At 32.4% G+C, this 27,733-nt stretch overlaps 1 protein-coding gene across 10 annotated transcripts in view; it reads left to right on the top strand.

The window, feature by feature from the left end:
* PICALM (phosphatidylinositol binding clathrin assembly protein) overlaps positions 1-27,733 on the top strand; it is a 94,829-nt gene that overhangs the window by 40,685 nt on the left and 26,411 nt on the right. For 6 of the 10 annotated variants that reach the window (XM_032488824.1, XM_032488823.1, XM_032488821.1 and 3 more), the window contains exons 5-12: positions 2,410-2,503; positions 5,147-5,258; positions 6,492-6,598; positions 9,328-9,369; positions 12,486-12,571; positions 14,500-14,623; positions 14,870-15,006; positions 17,196-17,299. In XM_032488824.1, the coding sequence (XP_032344715.1) occupies positions 2,410-2,503; positions 5,147-5,258; positions 6,492-6,598; positions 9,328-9,369; positions 12,486-12,571; positions 14,500-14,623; positions 14,870-15,006; positions 17,196-17,299 (806 nt within the window). Of the gene's footprint in view, positions 1-2,409; positions 2,504-5,146; positions 5,259-6,491; positions 6,599-9,327; positions 9,370-12,485; positions 12,572-14,499; positions 14,624-14,869; positions 15,007-17,195; positions 17,300-22,797; positions 22,948-27,733 lie in introns of all 10 variants that reach the window. The other 4 variants (XM_032488818.1, XM_032488817.1, XM_032488816.1 and 1 more) reach the window with 1 other exon arrangement.

The following is a 27,733-nucleotide window of genomic DNA, read 5'->3' as shown; positions in this document are numbered from 1 at the left end:
GTGGTGATGTTAATAGCACTTATCTGTTAGGATTGTTGTGACAATTAAATGATATACTGTATGTAATGCATATTAGCACATGGCAAACTAACAAATAAGCTTTTGGATTTGGGGGGAAATTGTCATAAGGATTACACATATCCCACCCCACCCCCTTTTTAGCATTATTAAAACTTAAAAAAATCTTAAGTGATCAAAATTGTTATCTTCTTTTTTATGGCTATTTTCTTTAAGCAAACTCGGAGTGGATTTTTCTACCCCAAATGATTAATTATCTATTCATGTTTTTATTGGATATTTTTATAGACTCAATACTTCATATTTATATCTATGGTTCATTTAGAATATATCTTGGTATAAAAAATGAGGTGAAGTCTAACTATAATTTTTAATAGAAATATACAGTATTAAAAATCAAAATGGGTTATTACTCAGTATTATTAAATGACTTTTCACTTATATATATACTTACTTCCTTTATAAAGCCCAGCTGCATGTGTATAGACGTGGAGGAGGTAAATGTACGTTCACCCAGGATTGTGAATTTGCCAAGTGACTGTAAGGGAAAGAGAAGTGCAAAAGAGTTAAGGGTATTAGCAATTATAATAGTGATCTGTAGAATTATAAGCTAGATGAAAGAAGGAAAAATGAAAAGGGATCAATGTAGGATAGTTGTGGGATTGATACAATGAAGTTTATAATAAAGTCAAATAGTTTTTGCTATGAGGATACTTGACCAAGGCAGCTGGAAAGTTAAAAGGTTATTGTCGTAAGGTGAGGTGTCTGAATTTTGTCTTTTTCTCTTGGTGGAGGGAAGGGGTGGGGTGGGGATAATGTGGTTTCTTGAGGGGCAGTAAGGTCAGGATCTGACTATGGGAATAGGGGCTGTGGTTAAGGGACTTTGAGATCAAGATGTTCGGATTGATTGTGGATGTAAGTTGTTGAAGTTAACCAAGAAAAACTGAGCCAGTATTCAAGTCTTCTGTGATGGAGAGGAAGTGACCCGGAAGTCAAAAAGTTATTCAGCAAGGAGAGGGAGGGAGGACTAATAGGGGGCTAATGGTGACTGATGAAATGAGAGTGTGATGTGTATGAGAATAAAGAAGGAATTACAAAGAGGGAGTGGTGTCCTTATCCCAAACTCCAGCAGCTGGTACCAGTCAATGTAATTTAGTACTTGAGAAGATACAGGCATCATTTAAGAGTTAACACATCTTATTTGGGAGAGTCATTGGAGTCAAGCTGGTCAGTAGTTGCCTACCTAAGGCAGTCCAGTGTTTGTTCTTTAAACTCTTGTCCTGCAAAGCACTGTTTTTACTATTCATAGCTTAATTGTTTTTATGGTATCTGGGGTTGTGGTTGAAGGGGTAGTAGCTTAGGGTAGAGCAGCTCTTTATAAGTATGGGTCATTTGTAAGTTAGGGAAAGCCTATAAATTTTTTGAAAGGGCCTTGTTACTCTGCCAAAAGGTTATGAAAAGCACTGTTTTGGAGTCTCATACACTTGGGTTTACATCCTGACCCAAAAACCAGTTTCCCGACTTTTGATAGTCTTATAACCTCACTAAACCTGAAATTTCCTTGTCTATAAAATGGAACAAGATTATTTGCAGGAGTTCGTGAAGATTTGAAAAACATACATCAAGCCCTTAGTATGGAGCCTGATGTGTAATAAACACTTAGTTAGTTGTGTGCCTTCACGCCAGTACCTCTTATCTAGTGTTCCTGCTGTCAGTTTTGTAAAATTCTAGTTCATTTGGTAATGCTAATATTTCTTTATCTTTAGAAATATCTACAGAAATATTTAAAGAAATCTTTTTGGAAAAATTTATCAGAATATTCTATTAAAAATCATTCCTCTTTAAGTATCAATTATTTTAATAGCCAGATTATAATGTCTTGGTAAAAATGTCCCTTATTTTGTAATAAAATTATTTTGGTTTGAGTCATAAATAAAATACCTTAAATAAAGCAGTGCTCACCAAGTCTTGTGTTCAACTGCAGGCTCCATTGTGTCCTGTTTAGTGATTTGAGGCAAATGATTTTTTAAAATTTATAATTAAAAAAATCTATAAAACTGCCCTTTATGCAAATGAGTGACGTTGAGGATCAGATGATTTCCTCATGTAGAAAATGCATTGTGAACCTGGCTGCGTAATATAAGCTTTTATTTTTGTGTCTCATGTTTTGCATCTTCTTTTTAGTTTTAAATGAGCCCTTTGATGTTAGACATATGGTGTTTCCTTTTTTTGTTTTTTCTGTATGGTTTCTGCTTGAGGTTTCACGTTCAATAATGACTTAAAAACATGTGATGTTTCATAGCAACTTGTTCTGTTTAAATAGAGAACCAGATGGGAGTTCGAAATGTAGATTTAATAACAAACTCAAGTGTTTTCATTTTTTTTAAATAGGGCTGATGGAGTTATGAGAACAATGAACACAGAAAAACTCCTAAAAACTGTACCAATTATTCAAAATCAGATGGATGCCCTTCTTGATTTTAATGTAAGTTGATTGTATAAATGCTTTTATAATTTTAGATTTAAAAAATTGTATCATTTTAATTGCTCAGAGTTTTTATTCTCAAATTATCATAGAGTAATTTTTTCACAGTAATATCCTCTTTGGCTAAGGATTTTCTGTAAATATGGTCTCAAATCAGATTATTGCCCATTTTTATAATTGTTTTGGATTTACTCTAATTTTTTTGGTGGTACGTCTCTAGTCCCAGAAATATAGCATATACAAGCTGAAGAAAGCAATGGAGAGATGAAAGAATTGATCTGACAATCTACTTTCTTTTGCTAATTTTTTTACATGTTAAAATTATATAAAGATTTTCTTTATGACCACCTCACTTAGTATTTCACTTTTTGTCTGCTTTGTAGGACTCAAGCATGACAGTTATTAAGAAATAAAGGGAAGTTCAAATACACTTGGAACAGCCTGTTATGTAGCTATTGCCCGAGGACTTTATGTTCCCCAGAATTTTTGTTTTAATGACCATTACTTGAACCAAGTTGCCAGCTGTATTATTTGTAGTATGTTAGGTGTTAGCATTTTTGTCTTTTCTCTTTTGGTGCATCTATCTTAAGACATTTTATTTTAGAGCTTGTAAGTGCAAGTTTGTGAATGGAACGGTGACACTTATGATAAAATTGATTTTCCTTTAATATATGCTATTAATTGGAAGTCTAAGCTTCTTGAGGGAAGGGACCAGGTCTGTTTTTTCCCTGCTGTGTCCCCATTGTCAGTAGTTTGTGGTACATATATGGTGTCCAGTAAACATTCAATGAATGAATCCTGTAGGTTCTTTATAGACTAGAACAGGTTCTCAAACTATGACCTGCTGTCTATTTTTATATGGCTTGTGAGCTAAGAACGAATTTTACATTTTTAAATGGTTGCAAATAATAAAATATTTTTGACAGGTGAAAATTATATGAAATTTATTTTTCAGGGTCCACAGTAGTGTTTTTAGAACACAGTCAGGCTCATTGGTTTACATATTGTCTGCCTGCTGTTTTGAGGTAATAAGAGGGTTGAGTAGTTGTGACAGAGACCATATGACCTGTGCAGTTGGATATACAGTGAGGCCCTTTTCAGAAAAGTTTGCTGACCTTTAGTCTAGAAGACTCGGGATTGATGTAACCACTGAGCTTTATTTTGGTCTTTATAGAGAGAGGACCCAACCACGAAATTTTTTTTTCTCTTAGTATATTGTGGGTTCCTTTATAAATTTTCATATTCTTTACAGTATCTATTATACTTCATTGTATATAACAATTTATCTGATCCTCCTGTTGATAAATATTTAGAGTATTTTAGGTTTTTAATCCAGAAAATAAATGGGGGAAAAAAGCAGAGGAGGGGGGCACTAAACACTCCGTGTGTGTGTCAGATAGTGTGTGTATCTACACATTTATAAACTCGTTTCTATAGGGTTAATGCCTAGAAAAAGAATTTGGTGGTTCAAAGGACATACATATAAATTTTTAATAAATATTGCGAACTTAACACTCCAAAAGGGATGGGCCAGTCACTTGTCAATGGTGCTTGTTTTTATTCATCCTTATCAGTACAGAATAATACCTTGGTTTTGATTATCTTGATAACTCCTAGTCTGGTGCTCAAGAAAGGATAGTTCAGTAATTTAATTTGATTATTATATTTTAATTTACTTGATCAGTGAAGTTGAACTTCTTTCACATGTTATTAGCCAGTTGTACTTTTTATTTAGTTAATTGTTTGTCATTTGCTTTTAATTAGGATTCTCTCTGTAATGGAAATCAATCTTGTCAGATATTTTGCAAATACTTACCTATTTGCTGCTTACCATTCAGCTTTATGCTTACATTTTTCTGTATCTAACTAGTTAATTATCATGCACTTAGATATCTAAAAAGGAACTTAAGATTAACTCTGTTTATTACCCTTTTGATTCATTCCTTGAGATAAAACTAAAGTTATTTCTAGTATTCTTGGTAGACAAATGCATGCTATTTTTTTGTTAAAACATAATTCAGTGTTAATAATGAATATTGATCATTTATGTATAAAGTACTGTACTGGGCTCTCTATACTCAATATATCATTTAGTTCTCCCAGTAACCATATGAGGTAGAAATATTATCATCATAACTGTTTTGAAGGTGAGCTTGTTTATAATACTGGAAAAAGCTGTATTTTTAAAAAGTATTTTCTGCCTAGCTTAATTCAGTGCTTTGGTAATTGTAGTAGCCATTTAATACTTTTTGATTTAAGAATATTCAGTGGATGCTTTGTGACTCAAAGTGAACTCCTACCTAGAAAGGGGCTTTATTTTGCATTAAGAAGTATTTAATGTTGAAGTGAACTTATAACTGAAAGACTTGAGATGTAGCCTAAGATTGTTAGGAGTTAAAGGGTACTTTTGTTCTCAGTGACTTGTTTCTGAACTAAATTGAAGGATTGTGTGTGTGGGTTTTAAATAAATCTAACTCTCTGATCAAGATTTTTACGCTATTTGGCTGGAGCTCTGATTGTTAGAGATAAATGTCTTTTTCTCTCAATCACCTAAATAATTGAATTACATTGTATTTTAGTTCGAAGGCAGTTATTGTCATTTTAAAACAAAAGATTAGCTAATTTTTCTATTTTTTTTTCCAGGTTAATAGCAACGAACTTACAAATGGGGTAATAAATGCTGCCTTCATGCTCCTGTTCAAGGATGCCATTAGACTGTTTGCAGCATACAATGAAGGAATTATTAACCTGTTGGGTAAATCTTTCTATAGTTTAATAACATTTTATTTCCTGTCTTGTGTCATATAGATAAATAATGTCTTCATTGTCACTTAAAGCTGCCTAAAAATTCATTGAGACAATTTGGAGAAAAGAATCCTATATCTGATTACACATGCTAAGTGATGAAATACATACTTATAACGTGTTCAGCTAGATGAATTTTGTATTTTTTAGCTATATCTGTTTTTTTTTCTGTCAGTTTTATTTTAGACATAAAAAATTTCTTAAAAATTAAGTTGGAATTTTCTGTCTCAGGAATATCTTATTTCCTCACAGTTTACTCCAAAATGAACTTAAACTGTAAAATTGGTATTTTTTTCTAAACTTAATTTTAAAATTAATAATTATTTTAAAATGATTAAACATGTTTTTAAGGATGCTTTTTACTTTTGATATGTTTTAGGAATGTGTGGTGCTTTACTGTGTATTTGGTATATATGGAATGCAGTTAATTTTGCCTAGAAATGCTAATTTTTTTTCAGTGGGATTTGAATGGAGTAGACAAGTAACAGTCTACAAGGAGTGCCAAAATATCAAGTGTCAGATGTCAAATGTGTTTACTCCAGTGAACTTGTTCTCCCTCCTCAGTACTTTTTTTTTTAATTTTAGGATTTGTTTAAATTTGTTTTTTATGGGCTAGGGCGACATGAACTTATTCAGGGATGCTTTAACCCACGGAGATAGGGAAATTGGGTTTGTTTTGTTCACAAGTGAAAAATGGAAGATTTTCTTTTCTACAAAGCTTTGGAAGACAGAGTCTTCTACCCTGTGATTGGTGTAAACTAAACTCCTTACTGCTGTTAATATATTAAGTTAAATTAGCTTTCCAAGTGACATTTGGACATGAGAAAGTGGGCATCTTTATTTATATATCATTAGTGAGGATATTTGGGAATAAAAGTTAGCACTGTTTTAAATGGAGTAAAATGTGATCCCTATTTACATGCAAATATATGAGGAAAGAAATATTGTAGAATGAACTAGTAATATGAGTAAAGTCATAATTTCTTAGTTTCTAATAAAATAGCATCTCTTTTAATTTGCTTGAAGTATCTAAGCTAACTTAACACTGATATTTTTTCTGTAGGGGGAAAGCGTTCTCTAAGACATCTGTATAATCTCTTTGGAGCTATTAACTTAATCTTGTTCCTTTTTGAGTGTTATATTTTGATGTGAATAAAAGTGTTTTTACACCTACTTTTGGCAGAAAAATATTTCGATATGAAAAAGAACCAGTGCAAAGAAGGTCTTGACATCTATAAGAAGTTCCTGACTAGGATGACAAGAATCTCAGAGTTTCTCAAAGTTGCAGAGGTAAACTATCTTTAAATCACTACATGCCCTAACTTGCTCTTCTGTCTTTAAGTGTGGATTTCAGAGAAATCAGTCTATATCCAAGTGAAAGAAGTATCTTAAAATATAGTAAGGTATATATTTAATTATATCACTATGCTATATTGAATTTTATGCTGTGATGTGAATATGATATAATAGTGAGTAGAAAAATGCCCTGTGTATTTAATTCAGTATTGAATACTGAAAGATTATCTGTTTTTAAATTATTTATTTCTCTATAAAATTAGGTAGATGGCAGTGATTTTTATGTTTGGAATTAGTCATGTATTTTAGAAGATTTATTCTGTTAAATATGTTAAAATAAATATTCTAAAATATGTTAAAATAAAATAATCTGTGTTAGTGCAAGTCTGTTTCCTCCAGCCACATGATTAAAATGTTTTGTTCCCCTTATAGAAGTGAATTTAGTGTATTTATTGTTTGTCCCTGATTATGAAAACCATGAATGTGAGTTATAAGATAAATCTAATTTTGCAAATCTGCATAAAAAATAATTTCCTGAAATTGTCACAGAAGGTAGTTGTGGTAATGTTCTGGGCATTATCTTGCTTTCACAGAGGTAGAGCTTAAAGTGTTTTTGCTTGTTTTCCTTTCTGTGCTCTACTCATTACCATCAGAGATGTCTTGCTAGGATAATTTTAGAAGATGACTAGGTAATTGATCAGTAATGTCAAAGTAGTTAATCTGAAGCTAGCAAGTTGGTGATTCTAGCTCTACTACCATAGTGATGTTTTATTATGTTGCAGATGGAATAGGATAGAACAGGATGATGAGACCTTTGAAGAAAACAGCTTTGTGTTGTGAATCAACTATTTTATGAAGTATACTAAAATTTATTTTGGATTTAAACTATCTCAAGGAGAAATCAATGGGTCAGTCATACACTAAATCTAGAAGAAGTTAGTTTATACTGTGATCTTAGTAAATTCTTTAAGTTTTAATTTGTTGACTTTTCCCTTTGCTTCTCTTTTGTTCTTTGTATTTGATAGTTATAGTTACTGACTTAAGTTTTAAGCCCTTATTTACCTCCAGATCTGCTGGTCTTACTCTGAGATAGAATAGACCAGCTACTCCATATGATCTGAGAAATAGGAATATTCTCTTGCCCTAAAAATAATTTTTCATGAGGCCGTCTTTGGGCTAGCAATTTCATTAGGAGACGTTAGTTCTTGGAGTAAAGGCAGAAGCAACTTTTTCAAATGTGTTTGAAGAGAACAGATACATCAATTAGTGATTAGCTACTAAGGTCTTAGTATGAATTATGAAATTTTCTACTGAAATCATTCTAGGACTGGCCCTATAGAGGTTGAGAAAACGAAGAAAGAATGATTAGAAAATGAAATATAGTCATATAGCCATGAGGGGAAAAACAGTTTTTCGGTTTGGGTGTTAGAATAAACAGGAATGGTTTTTATCTTTTTTGCTGGAAATTATCTAGTACCTGAACAACATGAAAGTGTATTGGGATTGCTTTGTTGCACAGTTATATCCTGGTTAGATATCATTTGGTATTTGTGTAAAAGTTGGCTTACTTGAGTGAACATAGGTTTTTATAATTGTTATCTTTGGTGATTGCCAGAGAAGGCATTATGGAGAAAGAGAAAGTCATTGTCATCAGGTTTGTTCCTTAGCTTTTTTTCGTGCCCCAGAGGACTTGTTAATGGTCAGCCTTTCTTGTTCTTGCTATAGTGTTTTGTGTTATAGAAATGATGGATTTTTCAGACTATGACAAGGTATGTAGGTGCTTAGAAGATGTGGAGATGGTAACAATAATCTTGTTGAATTTCCCACTCTAGTTCCTCTCATGTTAGAACTGTTACTTATTTTGGGGGGTGAGTGATTTTTTGTTTGTTTGTTTGTTTGTTTTGAGAGGTAATTGGGCTTGCTTATTTATTTGTTGGTTTATTTATTTATTAATGGAGGTACTGGGGATTGAACCCAGGACCTTGTGCATACTAAGCATGCACTCTGCTATTTAGCTCTACTCCCCATCCCCATGTTAGAACTTTTAGAGCTATCAAATAACATCAAAGTCCTTGGAAATATTTTTTTTAACCATTTTAAAAATGTATGTATTTATTTTACAACATCATTTTAAAAATTGAAGTATAGTTGATGTATGTTATAGGTATGCAATATAGTGATTCACAAATTTTTGTTTATACTCCATTTATAGTTATTACAAAATATTGGCTATATTCCCCATGTTGTACAATATATCCTTGTAGCTTATTTTATATCTGATGATCTGTACCTCTTAATCCTCTACCTCCACCTCCATCTTGCCCCTCCCCCTTCCCACTGGTAACCAGTAGTTCCTTCTCTACATTTGTGAGTCTTTCTTTTCTGTTATATTCACTAGTTTGTTGTATTTTTGTTTACACTCCACATATAAGTGATACCTAACAATATTTGTCTTTCTCTGTCTGACTTACTTCACTTAGCATAATGCCCTCCAAGTCCATCCATGCTGTACACCAGAAACTAATACATTTTAAATCAACTGTACTTAAGTCTTTGGAAATACTGAATGATATCTGTGGGGATTAAATATTCTTCTGATTTTAAAGAATTCTGTCTAAAATATTGTTCATAGTACTAGCTATAAGTATCATTTTCTAAATTTTATTTATATATGCCCTTATTATAATTTTATCTATTAAATACAATGCTGCTTCTTCTTACAGCAAGTTGGAATTGACAGAGGTGATATACCAGATCTTTCACAGGTAAGTATATTGTATAATATCAATCACTGTCTGCTGTGTACTGCTAGATGTAAAGGGTAAACCTCAAAACAAGATGCTGGATTAAGAGAGCAAACTTAGTCTAAGTTTGAGTTCCAGCTGTTCCACTAGCTGGCCCTGTGATTTGGGGAAGTTACTCTCAGTGCTTCAGGCTTGTATCTGAAATGGAGATATTACAATCCCCACCTCATAAGGTAGTTTGGAGGATTAAGTGAGTTAATACCTTAAAAAAATTTAGAGCATTAAGTGCTCAATGTTAGCTATTATAATATTGTTTTTATCATCATTAGCTTCAAAAAATTTCTAGGAAAGAAATTTTAAATCTGCAGTTTTTTTCTAGCCTTTTCTGTTTTTCGTTTACTGAGTGTTAAGAATGAAAGTACTTAATTGTCAAATTATCCTTACATATCAACTCTCTCGTTAATAGTTGACATTTCTTTACCTTATTTTCAGTTGTTCTGGGATGTCTTTTAAACTTATTTCTTGTTAATGGTTCTTACTGTGTTTCTCTGTACTCACTTGTTCTGATTTATCCGTTTGATCTCCAGGCTAAGAGTATGCACTAGATCTAGATATAGGTTATATGTAAATAAAAAATTCTTTCATATGCCCACATGACATAATTGACCTCATAAAGATTGAGCACATTATTGTAGGTTAAATGTGAGAAGAGTCACTGTTTGAACAAGATGTAGTATAAATTGATTTTGCAGTTTCAGATTCTTCATTACTTACCCCATTTGTCATGTCAGCTTCACCTGTCTTTTGTTTAAAAAGCGTCAGCCTAAAGCCAGACTGTCATCATGTGTCTGTGCTTTAATATTCATGGTATTTAATTAGGTAGGGTTGACCAACCTGTGAACCTCCCTGCCTCTTCATTGATAAGCTTCTGAATCTTCATTGATAAGATTCAGAAAATTTTCAGGAGTATTAAAACAAAGCTTTTTATACTTCAGGGAAGATGGTAGTTATACACAAGAGTGGAAATTTGAGATTATTTACTATTTTTTTTGTTATAAATTGCTCTTTTTAAGATGTAAAGCATCATATTTCCTTCACTCTTTGTAATGTGGGTTTAACTTTAAAGGATTAGCCAGATATATTTAGAAGGAATTTGGAAAATAGTTTATTAAGTATCGTAACTAGGTAGTTTAGTATTTGTAAACATAGCTTAAACCCTTATACTGTTCAGAAGAAAAACAAAACAACAACAACAACAAAAAAACAACTATACAACTATAATTTAAATGACCACAATTTTAATTTAAGATTCTGTAGCATAGTAGTAAACATGTAGACTTTCAGATCAGATGTATCTTAGACACTGTGTTGGCTCCTGCTCTGTATTAGGGACAAGTTACTTAATTTTCACTGTCACAGATGGTTTATTTGTAAAATGGATATGGTAGTAGTGTCTTGCTTATAGTCAGAGATTACGTACAAGGTAGCTCACACAGTGCCTGTTGTGTTGTAAGAGTTTTTAAAGTGTTAACTGCTATCATTAACATTCACCTCATCATCTCTGACAGTAGCTCTTGGGACAGTGGTTGCCCTGCTGGCTTAGCAAATATTTTGTTAGGGTTTGAAGGTGTACACATGTGTTCTCAGTTCAGCATAGAAGTCAATGCTGCCATCTAATATTTTTGATATTAATTGATTTTCTACTATGTCTGTCTTGTGCTAAGGTCTTGGTATTTAGAGAGAAAATACAGGTTGAAGGCAATTGTTCAGCCATAATAATTGGCAATTAGCTTGTTTTGTTTCTTCTAACTGTTTTTGGATCCCTGTAATCCAGAAACACTATATATCAAATCCTAAAGAAGAATATTTGGTGTAAATGAATGCTACTAATGCATTTGTGTCACTTAAAGATAGTGAACAATTCTTTCTCAACTCATTGAAAGATTTCCTTTTGAAAGTAATTAGCTATTCATATTAGGTTGACATTTGATATAGAGCCTGAGAATTTAAAGCTAGTCGTCTTTTTTTTCAAGTGAGGTAAATATCTATTTGAATGAGTTTTGATAACCATTAACATTTATGTAATCAACACACCATTTGATACAAATCGATTCAATCACCCCATTCCTCCTGTCCTCCTTCAGTCACTTCCTAGTCTGCTCCACACAAATCACTATTTTGAATTCTAATAGAACATTTTTTATCAGATTTTGAATTTAATATAAATGGAATTATGCTAACATTTATTTTTGTATCTGACTTCTTTTGCCCATCATGTTCTGAGATCTGTCTGTGTTGTTCGGTATATCATTAATTCTTTTTAATTGCTGAATAGTGTTCCATCAAGTGAATTTACCACAATTCTGTTTATCCATTTTCCAAATGATGGATTTTTGGACTATTTGCAACTTTTTAACTATTGTAACTAATGCTCCTTAAAACATTCTTGAATAAGTCTTTTCTTGTGGAGATATGTTTTTCTCTCTCCTGGATAAATAGTTAGGAATGGACTTGGGTAATTAAGGTAGGTGTATATTTAACTTTATTTTTTTTTTTAATCTATATCTTTTTTCAAGGTGGATGTATTCCCACCAATATTGTATGACAGTTGCATTTCTTCTATATCTTCATCAACATTTGATATTGCTAGTCTGTTTAATGTTAGCCATTCCAGTGGGTAAGAAGTTGTATCTCATTGTGATTTTGTTTCCTTGATGTTAGTCTTCAGTTTCATTTGTCAGTAACTATTCAAAAATAATATTTGGAAACTTTTAGTTACTTAGCAGAGTACTTAGTACTAGGACCATGCTCAACAGTATGTCTAGCTTTTAGGAGTGTGCTTTTATTTAAAATTTAAATAAGTAGAATATTTAAAAATTAAATACAAGATCCTCTTAGTGTTTCTTGTTCATATAGTCTTAGTTTTTATGTCTTTGATTTACTAATACTCCTTACTAGGTCATGCTTATGTAATAAAAATTACAGTGTTATTTGTAGGTAGCTAAAATTCCACTGTTAATTAGTTCATGAGGAATATACTTGTTTATTTTTATTGCTCTCCTTTGTTAGATAATGCTTGATTTATTTTGACGAGTGGTCTGATTATCATGAAAGTCTTAACATTTGTACACTTTTAGGCCCCCAGCAGTCTTCTTGATGCTTTGGAACAACATTTAGCTTCCTTGGAAGGAAAGAAAATCAAAGATTCTACAGCTGCAAGCAGGTACATCATTCTTCATGGGGCAAAGAGCAGTAGTGATGTTTCTGAGAAAGTAGATGGGTCTAGCTGAAGTTCCAAGTTATTTAACTTCTCTTTATCTTGATTTAACCATTTATAAGATGTATTTAATAATAGTATCACCCTCATAGAGTTGCTGTCAAGGACTAATACATGTAAATTTAGGAATAATTCCTTATTTTCAGTAAATGTCAGCATCTATTAAGATGATGACAATGACTGTGTGGTTTAGAATGGTGTTCATAGTGTCGATATTTCTCTTAAAGATGAAATACATAGATTCATATCGTGTTTTATAATTACAAGATGTGTTTTTACAAATTTGACTAATCCTCACACTAGCTCTGTGAACTTAAGTGTGTAGTGGTAATTCTGGGACTCAAAGCTGGGATTTTATCATTTTTCTAATGCCAGTTCATCAGCTTGATTATTGACGTATTTTAATCATTCTGTTAGACTTGTAGCTGATTTCCAAGATTTCCAAGACTAAGATCAGTTAACTTAGCGAATTAAAAAATAACATAGATCTTCTCTTTTGACCTTGTAACATGATTTTTGTGTTGGTTAGTAACTTGAGTAATTCTCATATTTTCTTAAGATTTCTCTTTACCAGTAAGAAGAAAAAATTTGTATGAGGTATACGAATATAATAAGAACCTTCCTTTTTGATTGTTTCAGAACTTTTTTTTAGCAACAAAATTGAAGTAAATTTGTAAAGGAAACTGTCATTACTGGATTTCAACTTTTTAATGGCAGACTTGGTCTTTGAATTTTCTAGTAGGTTTTTAGAATTATATTTCTAAATATATGGCTAGATATATTTCTAAATATATAACTTTGGCAACGTTAAAATGCCCAGTTATTTGAGGAAGTAATGAAAAATACAGCCAAGTAGCTAAGGTACATTGATTTACCTCATGTTTTTTATCGTAAAATTTTTGTATTTCTTGTATTTCTTCACAACAATATTACTTTTCCTTTGTCTTCTGAGTTATATCTTTGCATTGGTTCATTTATAAACTTGATTTTACATAAAATTTAAAAAGTAGTTTTTCCACTTGTGTGCTTAGAGTGGAAATTAACAATGTTTGATGTATGATAAAAGGAAAATGAATAACAGTCAGGAGTAGTTTCAAGAAGAATTCTTTACCACATGTATTTATTTTGCCTGGAATTAAAATTTGGGAGTTAAATGTTGGGGTTTATGATATGGATAAAGCTTTGATATAAGGGAAAGGAGTTGTGTTGCCGTGAATCCACTAAAGAGAGATGACTCACTGTGCATATATAGTATGTTTGAAAAAGAAATTCTAGCTTGACAAAATGGTAGCAGACAGAAGGAAGGTGCCAGACGGACTGTGACTGCCATGAAACTGATCTTTTTTGAAAGAACCTGTGGGTCCTCTGGGGATGACATCTTTGGGTGTTATTATAAGGGAAAGATACCTAGACAGATACACACTGTTTATTACTGGTATTCATGTTTTAGTGTTTCTGTAGTAGTACTGCCAAAACCCAAGCTGTAGATTAGCAGAAGGTCATTTCCTGTGAGGAACTCAATACTTTTTACCTATCAGGGTTTTCCTAGAAGCATGTGAGCTCTTTCCTAATTGCATTGGTTCCCTCCCTTAGGGCTTAGAAGAGGTAATGTCCCTCACCTTTATTGTGAGCCTTTTCCAAAGTCTAACATTTATTTAAATGATAAATGAATGTATGTGTAAATCAGCTAATTGATAATAATCCTCTAGACCAATGGGTAGAATGTTTCATCTGAAGTACTGGTTTTGGCTCCATGAGTTCAGTTCATAATTACAGTGCCTTTCTGTGGCTGGGTTGCTAGACCATTTTATAACTTGGTTGTAATTTGAAATGTTTGGTAAAAAACCAAACTACCTTTGTTTGATTATCCTTAGAGCGACAACACTTTCCAACGCAGTCTCTTCCCTGGCAAGCACTGGCCTGTCTCTTACCAAAGTGGATGAAAGGGAAAAGCAGGCAGCATTAGAGGAAGAACAGGCTCGTTTAAAAGCTTTAAAGGTAGGTGTGTGAATTCTCTTTATTTGAAAAAGCAAGTATAGATGTTCATAAAGTGACTGGGACCTCTACACAGACTAACAGAATTTAATATATATTTATACAATTTCATCCTGACTTTGAATGACTGACAAAACAGTCTGAGAATACCTTTCTGCTATCAAAACAAAATTAGAAAATGTTTTTTTCAGAGGCTATACAAACAAATCTGGTTTATGGATTCCTTATGGTAGTTCCCTTCCTCAACAGGAACAGCGCCTAAAAGAACTTGCAAAGAAACCTCATACCTCTTTAACAACTGCAGCCTCTCCTGTGTCCACCTCAGCAGGGGGTATAATGACTGCACCAGCCATTGACATCTTTTCTACCCCTAGTTCTTCTAACAGGTAGGTCGAGTGGTTAAAGATTACCTTCGAATACTTAGGTTTAAAGATTTAATAGAAATTTTGCAGAGCTTTTCAAGTTTACTTTGATACATGATTTTGTAATCATAAATTCAAAAAGAGGTAGTAATAAATGGTGGTAGTGGTATAGTATAATAGCTAAATATAAAGTGGTACAGTTTAGATTTCTAGTATTTAAGAAATGGGATATGGCTAAATAATAAACTTACACCAGTTGGAAGGTAGTGGGTTATTTCTGGGCAAGCGTTTCATTGCAAAAAAAATTAACTGTAATTAAACACATTTGTGAAGTGTCTGATGATTCAACACCTTGTATATAACTCTTGGATATGTATTTCAATATATCCTTTCATTGGATAGTAAATGTTTTTCATGTTTAGTCCCTGATGTTAATTTAAGCTCTGTCATCTAGAAAACAGTAAGAGTTTAGTTGCCAGATTTCTGTGGTATTGAAGCATGTGAGACCAATTTCAGTAATCTTGTTGCCTAATTTCAACCAGTTTACAATAGAAATATTATATTTACAGGCAAATTAGAATAACTGGCTTTTTCTAAATCTTGTCCCTCTTTTACCTTAGAGTGGTTTAAAGTAGAAGTTTGGAAATCAGATTCTGGTTTGAATCTTAGTTCATTTATTTCTTACTTTTTTTCCCCCCTCAATTTCCAAACAAGGTAATGTATGGCATAGGTTAGTGGTTCTCAATCTTTAGCAAGCATCAGAACCGCTGGAGGGTTTATTAAACCACAGATTTTGAGCCCCACCCCTAGAGTTTCTGGTTCAGTAGTAGGGGTAGGATGAGGCCCAAGAATTTTCATTTCTGCGAGGGTCATAGATCACTAGTATAGGGTACAGCATAGTGCTTAGCACATGGTAAATGCTACGTAGAGAGTGATGGGGTGTTTTGTTTGTTTGCTTTTGTTGCTGTTTATTTTATTAACTCATCTTTAAAAGATCTTTCCTTCCACCTACCGACTCCTGGTGTAGTGCAGTGTAACTTTTACTGACTCAGCTGCTACCTGCTCCTTAAAGTCTTACAGGATGTTGAATTTAGTTATATGTTCTTCTTTGAGCTTTATCTTTTTGTTTGTTTGTTTTGGCTTTTGTATATTATCTTCCTTTATCCCCAATAACATTGAACCCACCACTAAGTGTCAAGTTTTCCACTTGGAGACCTCGGAAAGAAGTCTGTCTTAGTAGGGTCGGGAGTGGGGGTAATGGAAAAGAATGTTGAATGTTTGAGGATGAAACAAATTATTAGATAAGGACTGATAGTTTTATTTCATTTAATACACTCAGCCTTTTCACCTTTTTTTATAGTAATTGAGGGCAAATCTTACAGCCTGTTATAGAATGCTTATAGCATATTCTCTGTTTTTCCCCAAAGCACTAAATGCATTTGAATTTTTACTTAACTATTTATAAAACTATGTTTTATATCTAAAAGACATGTCTTCAAAACTTTTGTTTTTGAGCAAATATAAATTAAAAATGATCTCTGCTGTGTTACACACAATACCTCAATTCATGGAAACACTGGCATCTTTTTTTGAATTATTATTCCTTAATCACATAAAAATCTTATGTTAAGAAATATGTAAATAGTACCTGCTTGGAGTTACGTAATGGGGTTAATATGTCATATATGTATGTATCATTTTCCCCTGTATTATTGATATGTTATTTGAAACTTGAAGCAATAGAGGTAAAGTTAACAGGCATTTTAGTTTGTAGGGATATTGGCATTGCAGATCTAACTGAAGTTCTTTGAAGATTAGAAGTAAGAAAACATTTCCTTAAAAAAATTAAATTGCTAGGATGTTTCATATTATAGAATTATGTTGTTTAAATTCTAGGTTCTTTTCAATAAAAAAATTACTGTTTTCCTGGGGAAGTAATTGATTCTTTCCAGAAGTGCTATTATTATTTGAATCCAATGTAAACTTAAAATATGGTACTTGAATAATTTTCCAGGCCCTCTTAGAAATATGCTGTTATTTGAGGGGTATGCAACTGTTACTTTGCTGAAATTGTTATTCCTTTCGAGATTTATATTATTGGGTCTTTTTTTCTCACTTTAAAAAAATGTTTTAACTTACTGAGGTGGGAGAAGGGGAGTGGCTAATGTAGCAACATTTACCTAATAAATCCTCTTTTCAAAATATCTTACCAGCACATCAAAGCTACCAAATGATCTGCTTGATTTGCAACAGCCTACTTTTCACCCGACAGTACTTCCTATGTCAACTGCTTCTCAGGTAGCAAGTACATGGGGAGGTAAGCATTAATGAATCTGCTTTGTATGTTATGTAGGCATCTCCCTTCACCATCCTGTGGTGTTTGTATAATTTTTGGTTACACTTAATATTTCTCAAGTTCTCATGTATCAAAATGACAGTGCAATCATCTTGCCCTTTGAAGACATTTTCATTTTTTCATAAATGCAGTTTTGGAATACATGTTCAATTAAATTATGAAATGAGGTTTAATGAAGATAAAGAAGGACCAAATGTATGTTTAAGTATAAAATCATCCTTCAGTGTTGAATTTCTATTCCATTACTAGAAAATGCGTGATGGTTATTTTACTTTTGATACAGGAAAAAAATTGACTTGCAGGGGGAAACTCATCTAATAAAGTTCTAATAAAATTCGGATAGTGTTATTAGGTAGTACATTATATTCTGTGCAGGAATGTCATGACAAACTTTATGCAACTTGTATTTAAAATGTTAATTTAATTCAGCCCTATAAGATTTTTGTATTCAAAGAGCTTTTTTCCCTAGTACCAACAGGAAAGTTTGCTGTCCTTGAGTAGTTCTTTGATCTTAAGGTGATCATATGATCATGGCCTGGCATCTTTGAAGAAGTGAGCCTAGTTCATTTCAGTTTTTAAGCAGTTTTGCTTAGACATATAGTATGTTTTAAAGTCATTTTCTTTTGTTTGAGTTTGGTGCTTCTGTTTGTACTTATGTAAGTATTATTTTACAAATACTCAAAAATTACTTGGGAGGGAAAGAAGTCATTCTGAGAAAGGACACTGTCTAGAGAACTACTAGAGAATGACAAACTGCCTTAAAATTTATGTTAGCTCATATGTAAAAATCTGAATTGATTGGCTTACCTCTCATAGGAGGGATTAATTGTTCTGGTAAGTTTTTATGGTATATTAGACTTTCTTCATCTTTATTTTAATGATTTGAATTTAATAACTTTTTTGTTTTGTTATTTTTTATAGTTATTTCTAAAGATTCTACTTTATGTAATTGAATATAATCTATGTGAAGAGAGGAGTTTTAAAATATTTTGTTAAGTGATAGATTCCCAATGCCTAGAACATTTCTTGATAGATAACAGGTCTTAGTAAATGTTTGTTGAATGAGTGGACGTTTTCTTTCTGGGGAAGTTGTTTCTGGTTCAAGATAGGGCAGGGGACAGGAATAGTGAAACTCTAGAATACTAGATTTTTAGACTACTTTTGTGAGGCCTAACTTGATTTAAAAAACTAATTGATTTTGAAAGCTACTTTAATATAGCTAAATCTTAAGATCTGGGAGTAAATTCTAAAAATGATAAACTAGTTTAAAGTCAGTAAATATTCTTGAATTATTTAACTGAGTGACCCATAGACAGCAAAGTAAGAAAGGAGTTTTTTAACATCCTAATGATAATTGAAATTTTAGGGTTTTTAATCTGCCAAAATTTGTATGCTTATTTTCTGCTTATTATGAATTCCTTTAGAAAAGGGTAGTAGAGTTAACATGAACATTTTAGCTGTTCTAGCTTCCTTATCTTTTACAAAAGAAAACAAACAGTAGTTTTTCTAAAATTAAGCCTAAAATGTTATGTTTCTAAATAGATAAAAAATTTTACAGAAGGCTTAATGAGAACTAATAAAACACTTCAAAGAAACTGAACTGTGAAATTGTTTTGTCTGGATACCATGTACAATTAATTCTAACAATGAGAAATTTAAAGTTTCTGCTTGAAATTATTGAGCTCATATATGAAGGCAGGTAGATTATTACTATGAGCGAATAGTTTTAAGTAATTTCAGCCTGTAAAAATTATTTTATTTTCTGTTACAAGAAATATTTCATAGCAGTCATGTGTGAATAATACAATGTTAGAATACATTTAATCATGTTTTACTTCTCTATTTTAGGTTATTTTGGTTTATGTACTACTTTAATAAAAACTTTCCCCATATTTTAACATTAGGCTTGCCTTGTACAAGTGAAACTTAAAAATGTTAGAAATACAAATCAAGTATAATGGGAGCAGAGGCAGTAGCAATTGACTGCTGTTTTTCCAAAAGCTTATATATGAGGAAAGGATGGTGATCTTACTATAGAACCCCACAGCTTAAGAAGATTGAAATCTTGTCTTGACTTTCATGTAAAATACTTGGCTTCAGAGTTTTGATTTCTGTATAATTGGATAGTCGAGTATTTTAAGTCAAGAACTTTGAATACTTCCTAATTCAGTGAGTTGTTCATATCCATGACATTCAGATTAAGATTTTTTACTTTATTTTTAAAATTAAAGTTACTAAGATAAATAAATAAATCTTTTATATAAAAAGCTTTAATCCATAGCAGTCAATTTCTTGAAAGTTTATGCTGTATACTAGAAATTGAAACAACGTTGTAAATAAAAAAGAAACAACATTGTAAACTGAATATACTTCAATTAAAAGAAATATCAAAAACAACAAGAAAAAAGCAGTAAATTCTTAAAGGTATTTTTGAAGTTACTTATTTACCTGAAAATTTGAAATATGTAACATTTTATATCATGTTTCTATAGCATGTGACTAAGTTATGATTTTCTTGATAATTGTAAAATTCTATGCTTTTCTTGCTCTCATTTGCCAAAAATGAATATTAATAATAGATTTGGTATTTAATTTAGTTCTTATCATAAGCACCACCACCACATTGTGTATTTCCAGTCATAGGTGGGTTAGTGATACAGAGTTAAGGGAAAGTAAGGTTTTCATGTTTATAGGAAAGGCATTTAAGATTCCACCTAAAAATGAATATTGAAGAGAAAGAACACAAGCTCTCCTGTTTCTCATTCCTTTTAAAAAGTTTTTAAATTTATTTTTGAAAGTTTTTGGGGGGCGGTAATTAGATTAGGTTTGTTTGTTTATTTATTTATTATTTTTTAATGAAGCTACTGGGGATTGAACCCAGGACTTCGTGCATGCTAAGCATGTACTCTACCACTGAGCTATACCCTCCCCACCTCATTGAATTATTAGTGAACATTTGATTTTTCAAGAAATGGTCTGGAGTCTAAATAAGCACTTGGTGTTGAATACTAATATCTTAGAAGATTTCAGTTTCATCACCTTGAAAGTTTGAGCAGATCTAAAAATATATGATCTTATGAGCTTAGTACATTGTTGCATATTTTAAGCAAGATTTCAAAATTCAGGCAGAAAAGAATTACCCATTCTGAAGTTTGATTTGTTTTACTCTTAGCTGGCATGAAACACACACTTTATGAAAATACTCAATTTTCTGTGTATAAATGTAGATACCAAATATTTAAACTTAAAGACTCTAATATGACTGGTACTGTTTTAATCTTTTTTATTATTATTTTCCTATGACTCTAACATAAAATTAAACTTTCAAATGAATAATGATAAAAATAATGGGAAAAATATTTGTTAAAAGTAAAAGGAATAAATAAAGTTTAAATTGAAATAGCTGGAACATTATTACATTTTTTTATCTTAATGAATTTGTTTTAATTATGGTATAGTGTCCACTTAGTAGATTAACATCATTTACATTACCTATAGTGTTTTGTCAAGGTAAATTAAGAGCTTGTTTTTCTTATTGTCTGATTGATCTAAATATACAGATTTATTTGCACATCTCTGCATATTCTTCTTTAGGATGTTTCGTATAATGGGAAATGATTGATATCAAGTGCTTAGGTAAAAAGTATCAATCAGTAGAATAGCAGATAACTAGTAACTTTTCTCAAACTTTTTTCTTCTCATACACCTAATGGTGGATCTGTTATAGAAATGTGTGTCCTTTTTTTGAGTGACTTCTCTTGTGGCTTCTTTGAAGTATACTTTGAACAAAGTATGATGTACTTTAAAAACTCCACGCCACTGTCAGATAATTTAAAAGTAGCACTTTCAGATGAACCGGTCAACTCTAACCTTAATGCAGCTCCTTTCTTATGCAAGAAGGAGTTAGAGTGCTCACCATTACATTTTTATTTTAGTACAAAAAAATGAATCTTATATCTGACCTCTTTCTACTTTTTATTTCTGAGTGATTTTTTCTGATTCTTTCCCTTCATTGTTCCATTTATTGAGGAGTAGGAAAGATGTTAAATGTGATCATTTGAGTTTGAGTATTCATCAGTGAATTTTGATGTTTTTAGGACTTTATTTTTAACTGTGAATTCCATAGGAACATTACAAAAATTAAATTTAAAAAATTTCTTGTATTTAAGCCAATGACCTCAATATTTTCTTGATACTTTCCTTTTTAAAACAGTTGCAGGGCTTGTGGAATGCTTACTTTGAATTTATTGACTTTAAGGAAAGTATGCCTATATTGTGATGAAGAAGCTGGTCCTTAGGCCATTGCTTCCTTCTTCTTCTTCTATTATACAGTCTTAGAGTAAAATACAGTGCTTACTACTGCATTCTTAAGTAAGGGTCACAAACCAGAGCAGAATAGACAAGAACAGACTGCTGGTTGGAACTACAGGAGTGTCTTCTCATTTTTAATTGTGTTACAAGAGAAAAAATTATGATACCGTATTTTTGCTGCTTTCCCCCCCCCTCTTCATTTATTTACTTAAGGTAGGATGAATGGCTTTCAGTTATCTTGAATGAGGTATAGGGACAGTAAATACCTGATTCTAAAATAACTTTAGATTTAGGATTTGGTAATGGTACATCTTTGGTACCATGCTAGTAGGGAATGATACTTTTATTATTGCTTTCAAATCATTTAGGCTTTAAAACTCATAGCTAGGCCTCAGAGCTAATCCTAGTCTACTAAATGGCCAATCTTTTGTCTCTGTTCTTCATTTTTCTAAAATTCCTTTTCCCATCATTAGACCTTTTCTTCATTATTATTTTGTCTCCTACATCTGAACCTATACAAGAGTTATATGCACATGTTGGAAACCCCTAATTCCCTTTGGTTTTTGAAATATTACTTATTCCACACAGGCTTCCATTGTATGTATCAGTTATTCGAGTAAATGTAGCTATGCCACCACAGCCAGTACACTTCCATCTTGGGAGGAGAACACATTTCAGGGTGGATGGCTCTTTTATAGAAACATTTTTGTTATTACATACTCTCTTTTTAAATGACTTGACTGTTGGCTTTCTGATGTAGAGCAGATTTGTCCTTAGTATGCTACCTTTTTTTTTTTTTTTAATGTTTTATTATTTTGGGGGTGGGCAACTAGGTTTATTTATTTATTTTAATGGAGGTACTCGGGATTGAGCCCCAGGACTTCATGCAGCATGCGCTCTACCACTAAGCTGTACCCTCCCCCCAGTATGCTATCTTTGTTATGGACACATAAGTGTTTTTTTTCTGAGGATTCATTTTAAAATATGTTAAATGAATTTCTTCCATCTTGGTGATTAGATTTAATAATTTGCATTTGGATTAATAATAATATAGCTACTACTTTTCACTTTGCATCTTTTGACTAATTACAATACTAATTAATTTACTTCCTTTCTTCATTTTGCTGTAATGCACTTGGACTGCACAGATCCTTTCTCTGCTACTGTAGATGCTGTTGATGATGCCATTCCAAGCTTAAATCCTTTCCTCACAAAAAGTAGTGGTGATGTTCACCTTCCCATTTCTTCAGATGTATCCACTTTTACTACTAGGACACCTACTCATGAAATGTTTGTTGGTAAAGTACCATTTAACCTTTCTTTCCAATTAATGTTTATACTGCCTAAGTTTTTTTTTTTAAACGTATCCATTATTTTGAAAGCACTGCAATAATTACTTTGGATTTTAATAACAGATTTTAAAATAAACTAAATAGCATTAATGTAGTGAGATTTTTACACCAGTATTCCTAACTTTATTTAATGCAAATTTTTAGGAAAGAAAATTTCCTTTGAAGTTGGACTTTTTAATGTGTTTTGTTCTCTATATATCATATTATAGCATCACATGCTACATCCTTTTTATTAGTTCAGAGAGTTGGTTGAAGAGTAACATCTCTTAAACTTAGTTATGTGTGCTAATATTTTTCCCTCTGTGCTTGAGAGGGAGGGTGGTCATCACTCTTAGTAGCTTTCTTAATCTTTGTTTTCCCCTTTTAACTGCAAGTAATAGTATAACTTTAGGTTATCTAAGACCCTTACTTACCCTCTGTCCATTCTTAAGGGTCTCACTTCATGGTTGCCCTAGAGGTAAATGAAAAGCAACTTGACTGAATAGCCTTAATTGCACATAAAAATCTATAAAAAGGCAAAATTTCACACCTAAGTTACACAAGGTAAAATAAGTTTTTAAGTATATACTAAACTGAAATAAATGTTTTTGAATCTTGCTAAAAAGATGCTAAACCCCCCTTAAAATATGGTCAAGCTGCTTTTATTCAATCAAAGGAACAGCATTAAGGTGACACAAATTTAAATCTTTGATTAAAGCAATGCAGAAAGTCGTCTTTGTACCCTAGGCAGATGATGTGGCTACATTCTGAATATTCTGTTAGATATATCTGAGAGGGGGAGGACGGGAGGTGACTAGAAAGCAGTAGTTGGAGATTTGAGAAAGTTTCAAGACAGGTGCTCTGGTTTTATAACTAGTCTAATAGTTCCAAAGTGTAATATTTGATTGTAGTGATTATTATATTGTAATACATATAAAAATTACAGGAAAAGTAGTGGAAAAATGAGCTTCACATTTTGTTACTATAGAAATTTGTCAAATAGAATACCTTCTTGTTAATGAGGGGTAACTAGAGTTACCTTTGGAGTGTTTTGTTGTGGTTTTTTACAAGTTCATTTGCCTTCATATTTACTGAATATGAATAGTATGTATTTGGTAAATGTGGCTGTTTGTGTCTTTTTAAGTCAGTTGCCTTAACTTGGGGACATGAAACAGATATGTCTTTGCTTTGGGTCTACATGATATCTCTGTCTTTTAGATCAGAGCAGCGCATAGGCTTCAGGCTGTCATATCTGTCTGTATCCACTAAAAAGGGACAGAATGGAGGGCAATAACCTTAAGTGCTAAAGGTTGTGGCTATTTTACATTCAAACAGAAGTAGAGTAAAAATATAAAACCACTGTGAGAGAGTTATTTAGTTACTATTTTGACTTTTCAAGGAAAGCCTGTAATGAGAGGAATATACTAGAATGTCACATTCGTAATGTTTCTTAAGTTTAAGGCTTTTGAGTTGGGGCAAGAGGAGGACCAGAAAGCAAAGCAGATTAGTAAAGTTGATGTCCAAGGTGAGTAGGTCCATGTGAAAATTAAAATCGTAGAAGTGGTGGTTTAGAGTTTGCAAAAAAAATGCGAAGAATGTTTGGTCCAGCTCTCGACTCTCACAGTGGTTAGAGGATATTATTACCATTTTATGGATGCATCCCGAGTCCCAGAAAAGTTAAATGCACCAAGATTGACCCAGCTAGTGGAAGCAAAGCCTGAAGCAGGAGACCAGCAGCTTTGCTCTGCAGTGCTCTTTCCCTTATGGAAGTGCAGGCTTTCGTTTAAACCCTTATCTTCCTCTTTATGAGGGCAAATAATACAAATTAAAGTATAAAGTACACTTAAAAAAAAAACTCATCTGCCAAGTTTTGTCATTAGAAAAAACTTACATTAAGTACTCATTTATCTTTTTTTAATGAAAATGATTGCAAAAGAGGAAATTAAAAACCACTGATAGAACCATTAGGTATTAATGTAGAATAAGGGTCAGCAAACTTTTTCTTAAAAGGTCAGATTATAAGTATCTTTGCCTTGTGAGCCACACAATCTCTATCTCAGCCTCTCAACTTTGACCTTATAGCATGAAAGCAGCCATAGACAAGACACAAACACATGAGCTTGGGTGCGTTCCACTGAAACTTTATTTACAAAGACAAGCAGCTGTGGTTTGTTGATGCCTGTCCTAGAAGATGCTTTTTAATAAGGAGTCTTTCAGTGCAAGTTAAAAGTTCCCAAGAAGTAGAATTGTGTAATAAAAATTCCAGTAGTTTCTTACTCAGAGTAGTAAGACCATGAAAGGACCATCTAAGGTGTGGGCCATTCCTGGAGCTGCATCATCTAATTAGCCACTCGCCAGATGTTGTCATTTAAACTTGATTAATTAAAATTCAGTGTTAAATAAAATTAAAAATTTACTTTCTCAGTTGTACTAGCCACATTTCCATTGTTCGGTGGCACATGTGACTAGTGGCTACCATATTGCATATATGGCTACCACATGCACATAACTGCGTATTGCACAGATTTATAAAACATTTCTGTTACTAGAAAGCTGTGCTGGGTAGTGCTGCTCTAGAATAGTGGTCAGCAAACTTTTCTGGTAAGGAGCCAGATAGTAAAATACTTGAGGCTTTACAGGATGCATAAAATTTCTAAGTCGTTGTCTTTTCTTTTTCCTTTCATTTTTTTTTAAACAAACTTTCAAATGTAAAAACCATTTTTAGCTCATACGGCTGTATAAAAATAGGTCACAGGCTGTAGTTTGCCAACTCCTGTTCTATAAGCTTGAGAACAATCAAGAGAAATCAGAATTAGGTATGTAGATACCCATCAAGCCTTCCAGAGGAGGACCTTGGTCTGATGATGTGATGGTCATTGTACTAGGTAGCTTGTCCTCATTAAAGCTATAAGAAAACTGAAATTTGTAAGTCAAAGAGAATGGGTTGTGGTCCCAGCTATACCATGTTTATGACCTTGTCTATACCTGTTTCCTCATCTGCAAAAGAAGACATTAGAAGACAGGTTAGTCTTCAACTGCTTCACATTTCTTTATCTAAAGAGATGCAGTGTTGGTTATTTTTTTTTAATTTGCCATGGATGTTATATATATATGTTTTATATATATATATAATATAACATATATTGCTCATATTGGAACCTTAAGTGCTTTTCTTAGTAAGTTGTAATTTGTAGAACTCCTGTTTTTTCTTTTGTTTGGTTTTTGTTTGTTTGTTTATCAGTGTTTGTTTTTGGTTTGTTTTTAATTACTCCATTCCACTCTTAACTGTTCCTCCTCACTTTCTCACTTTTCTCTTTTTTCTTTTTTTTCTGTCCTTCCCCTCCCCCCCTTATATGCCTTGTCAGATTCTTTTTGTGGCACTCAAGCTTATGCTAATACTACCCTTATGTGCCATGAGCCTTCTACTGTAGCTGGTTTATTTGGAGGTAGGTAACGATAACTCTAAAATTTATCAATTTATTTATGCAAGGGGGATTTCTTTTTGTTGCTTTCCTTAGAATGAGTTTTTTTTTCATTTGGGAAGAAAAAAAACACTTGCTTTTGAAGAGCAATTTTTTGCCTAATTTTGTTTTCCTTGATTAAACACAGTTTTATGAATAAATGGATGCCTGTCATCTTCCTACTTTAATTCATTCTCTAAACTCTCAAATTTTCAGAAGCACTTACAACATTTTAATATTATAAGTTTATGGAATTTGAAGCTCCATGTATAAATCTTAGTGATGGAATAGTAGATAATTTGACTTGAGCAGTTGTGGCATGGATGTAGGGAGATTACACTGGAAAGAAGTGTGCTTTTCCAGCACTGTGCAAAGGCCATAGAAATGGGAAGCAGTTTTCAAGAAGGTATAATAGCCAATTTTATCTGTGTCTTTCCATATATATTCTAGGCCAGTGCAATAGCAATAAGACCTCAAAATCCAACTGAATTTTTTGTGTATAGGGGTTGTTACCTTGGTTAAGTGGACATTAGCAGTTAGGTTTGGCACAACTGAAGAACTGAGGTTCTTGACTGGCAGTAAGAATTGCACATGCTTAAAAATGTTTAAAAATGGAATTTATGAGGGTATTTGATGGAAGGAATATGTTTGAAATCCATGAATTTGGGTTTGAGTTCCAGTACACTTCTTTTCCTGTGTGACTTTAAGCAAGTACTTAACCTTTCTAAGCCTATGAAAATGGGGATAATAACGTCTTGCAGGATTGTCGTGAGGTTTACATATATGACTGTATAATATCTAGCATGATGCCTGACACAGAATTATCATTAAAACTACTACTATTAAAAACTTTCTTGTGTATGCAGATCATTTCATACTTGGAATATACTTCTTACCTAAATTATTTAATCATCAGAAATAATTTTGAACACTGATTGCTTTTGCAATGCTTTTAGATTTTAAAATTGCCAGGGGCTTTTTATTTTTTTTTGATCCAGCATTTGCTGTTCAAAGCTCAAGGGATTCGTAATACTTGAAGAGTCCTGATAAATAGATATAATTATTATAGCTATAATAATAAAAACTAATTTTTTTACCTACTAGTTTATATAAGATGAAATACTCAGGATAAACCAAAAGCCTGGAATGAAAGGGCCTTAAGGCTTGGTTGTGTGACTTAATTATTTAACCTTGGATAAGTTGTTTAATCTTAGTTATCGCATCTGTAAAATGAGGATAATAATGACTGTCTCATAATGTTATGAGGTTTAAATAATATTCTGTTTATAAAA

This window comes from Camelus ferus, chromosome 10, assembly GCF_009834535.1.
Source record: "Camelus ferus isolate YT-003-E chromosome 10, BCGSAC_Cfer_1.0, whole genome shotgun sequence".
NCBI lineage: Eukaryota > Metazoa > Chordata > Mammalia > Artiodactyla > Camelidae > Camelus > Camelus ferus.
The sequence above is the reverse complement of the archived record's forward strand: the minus strand, read 5'-3'. Positions and strand labels throughout refer to the sequence as shown.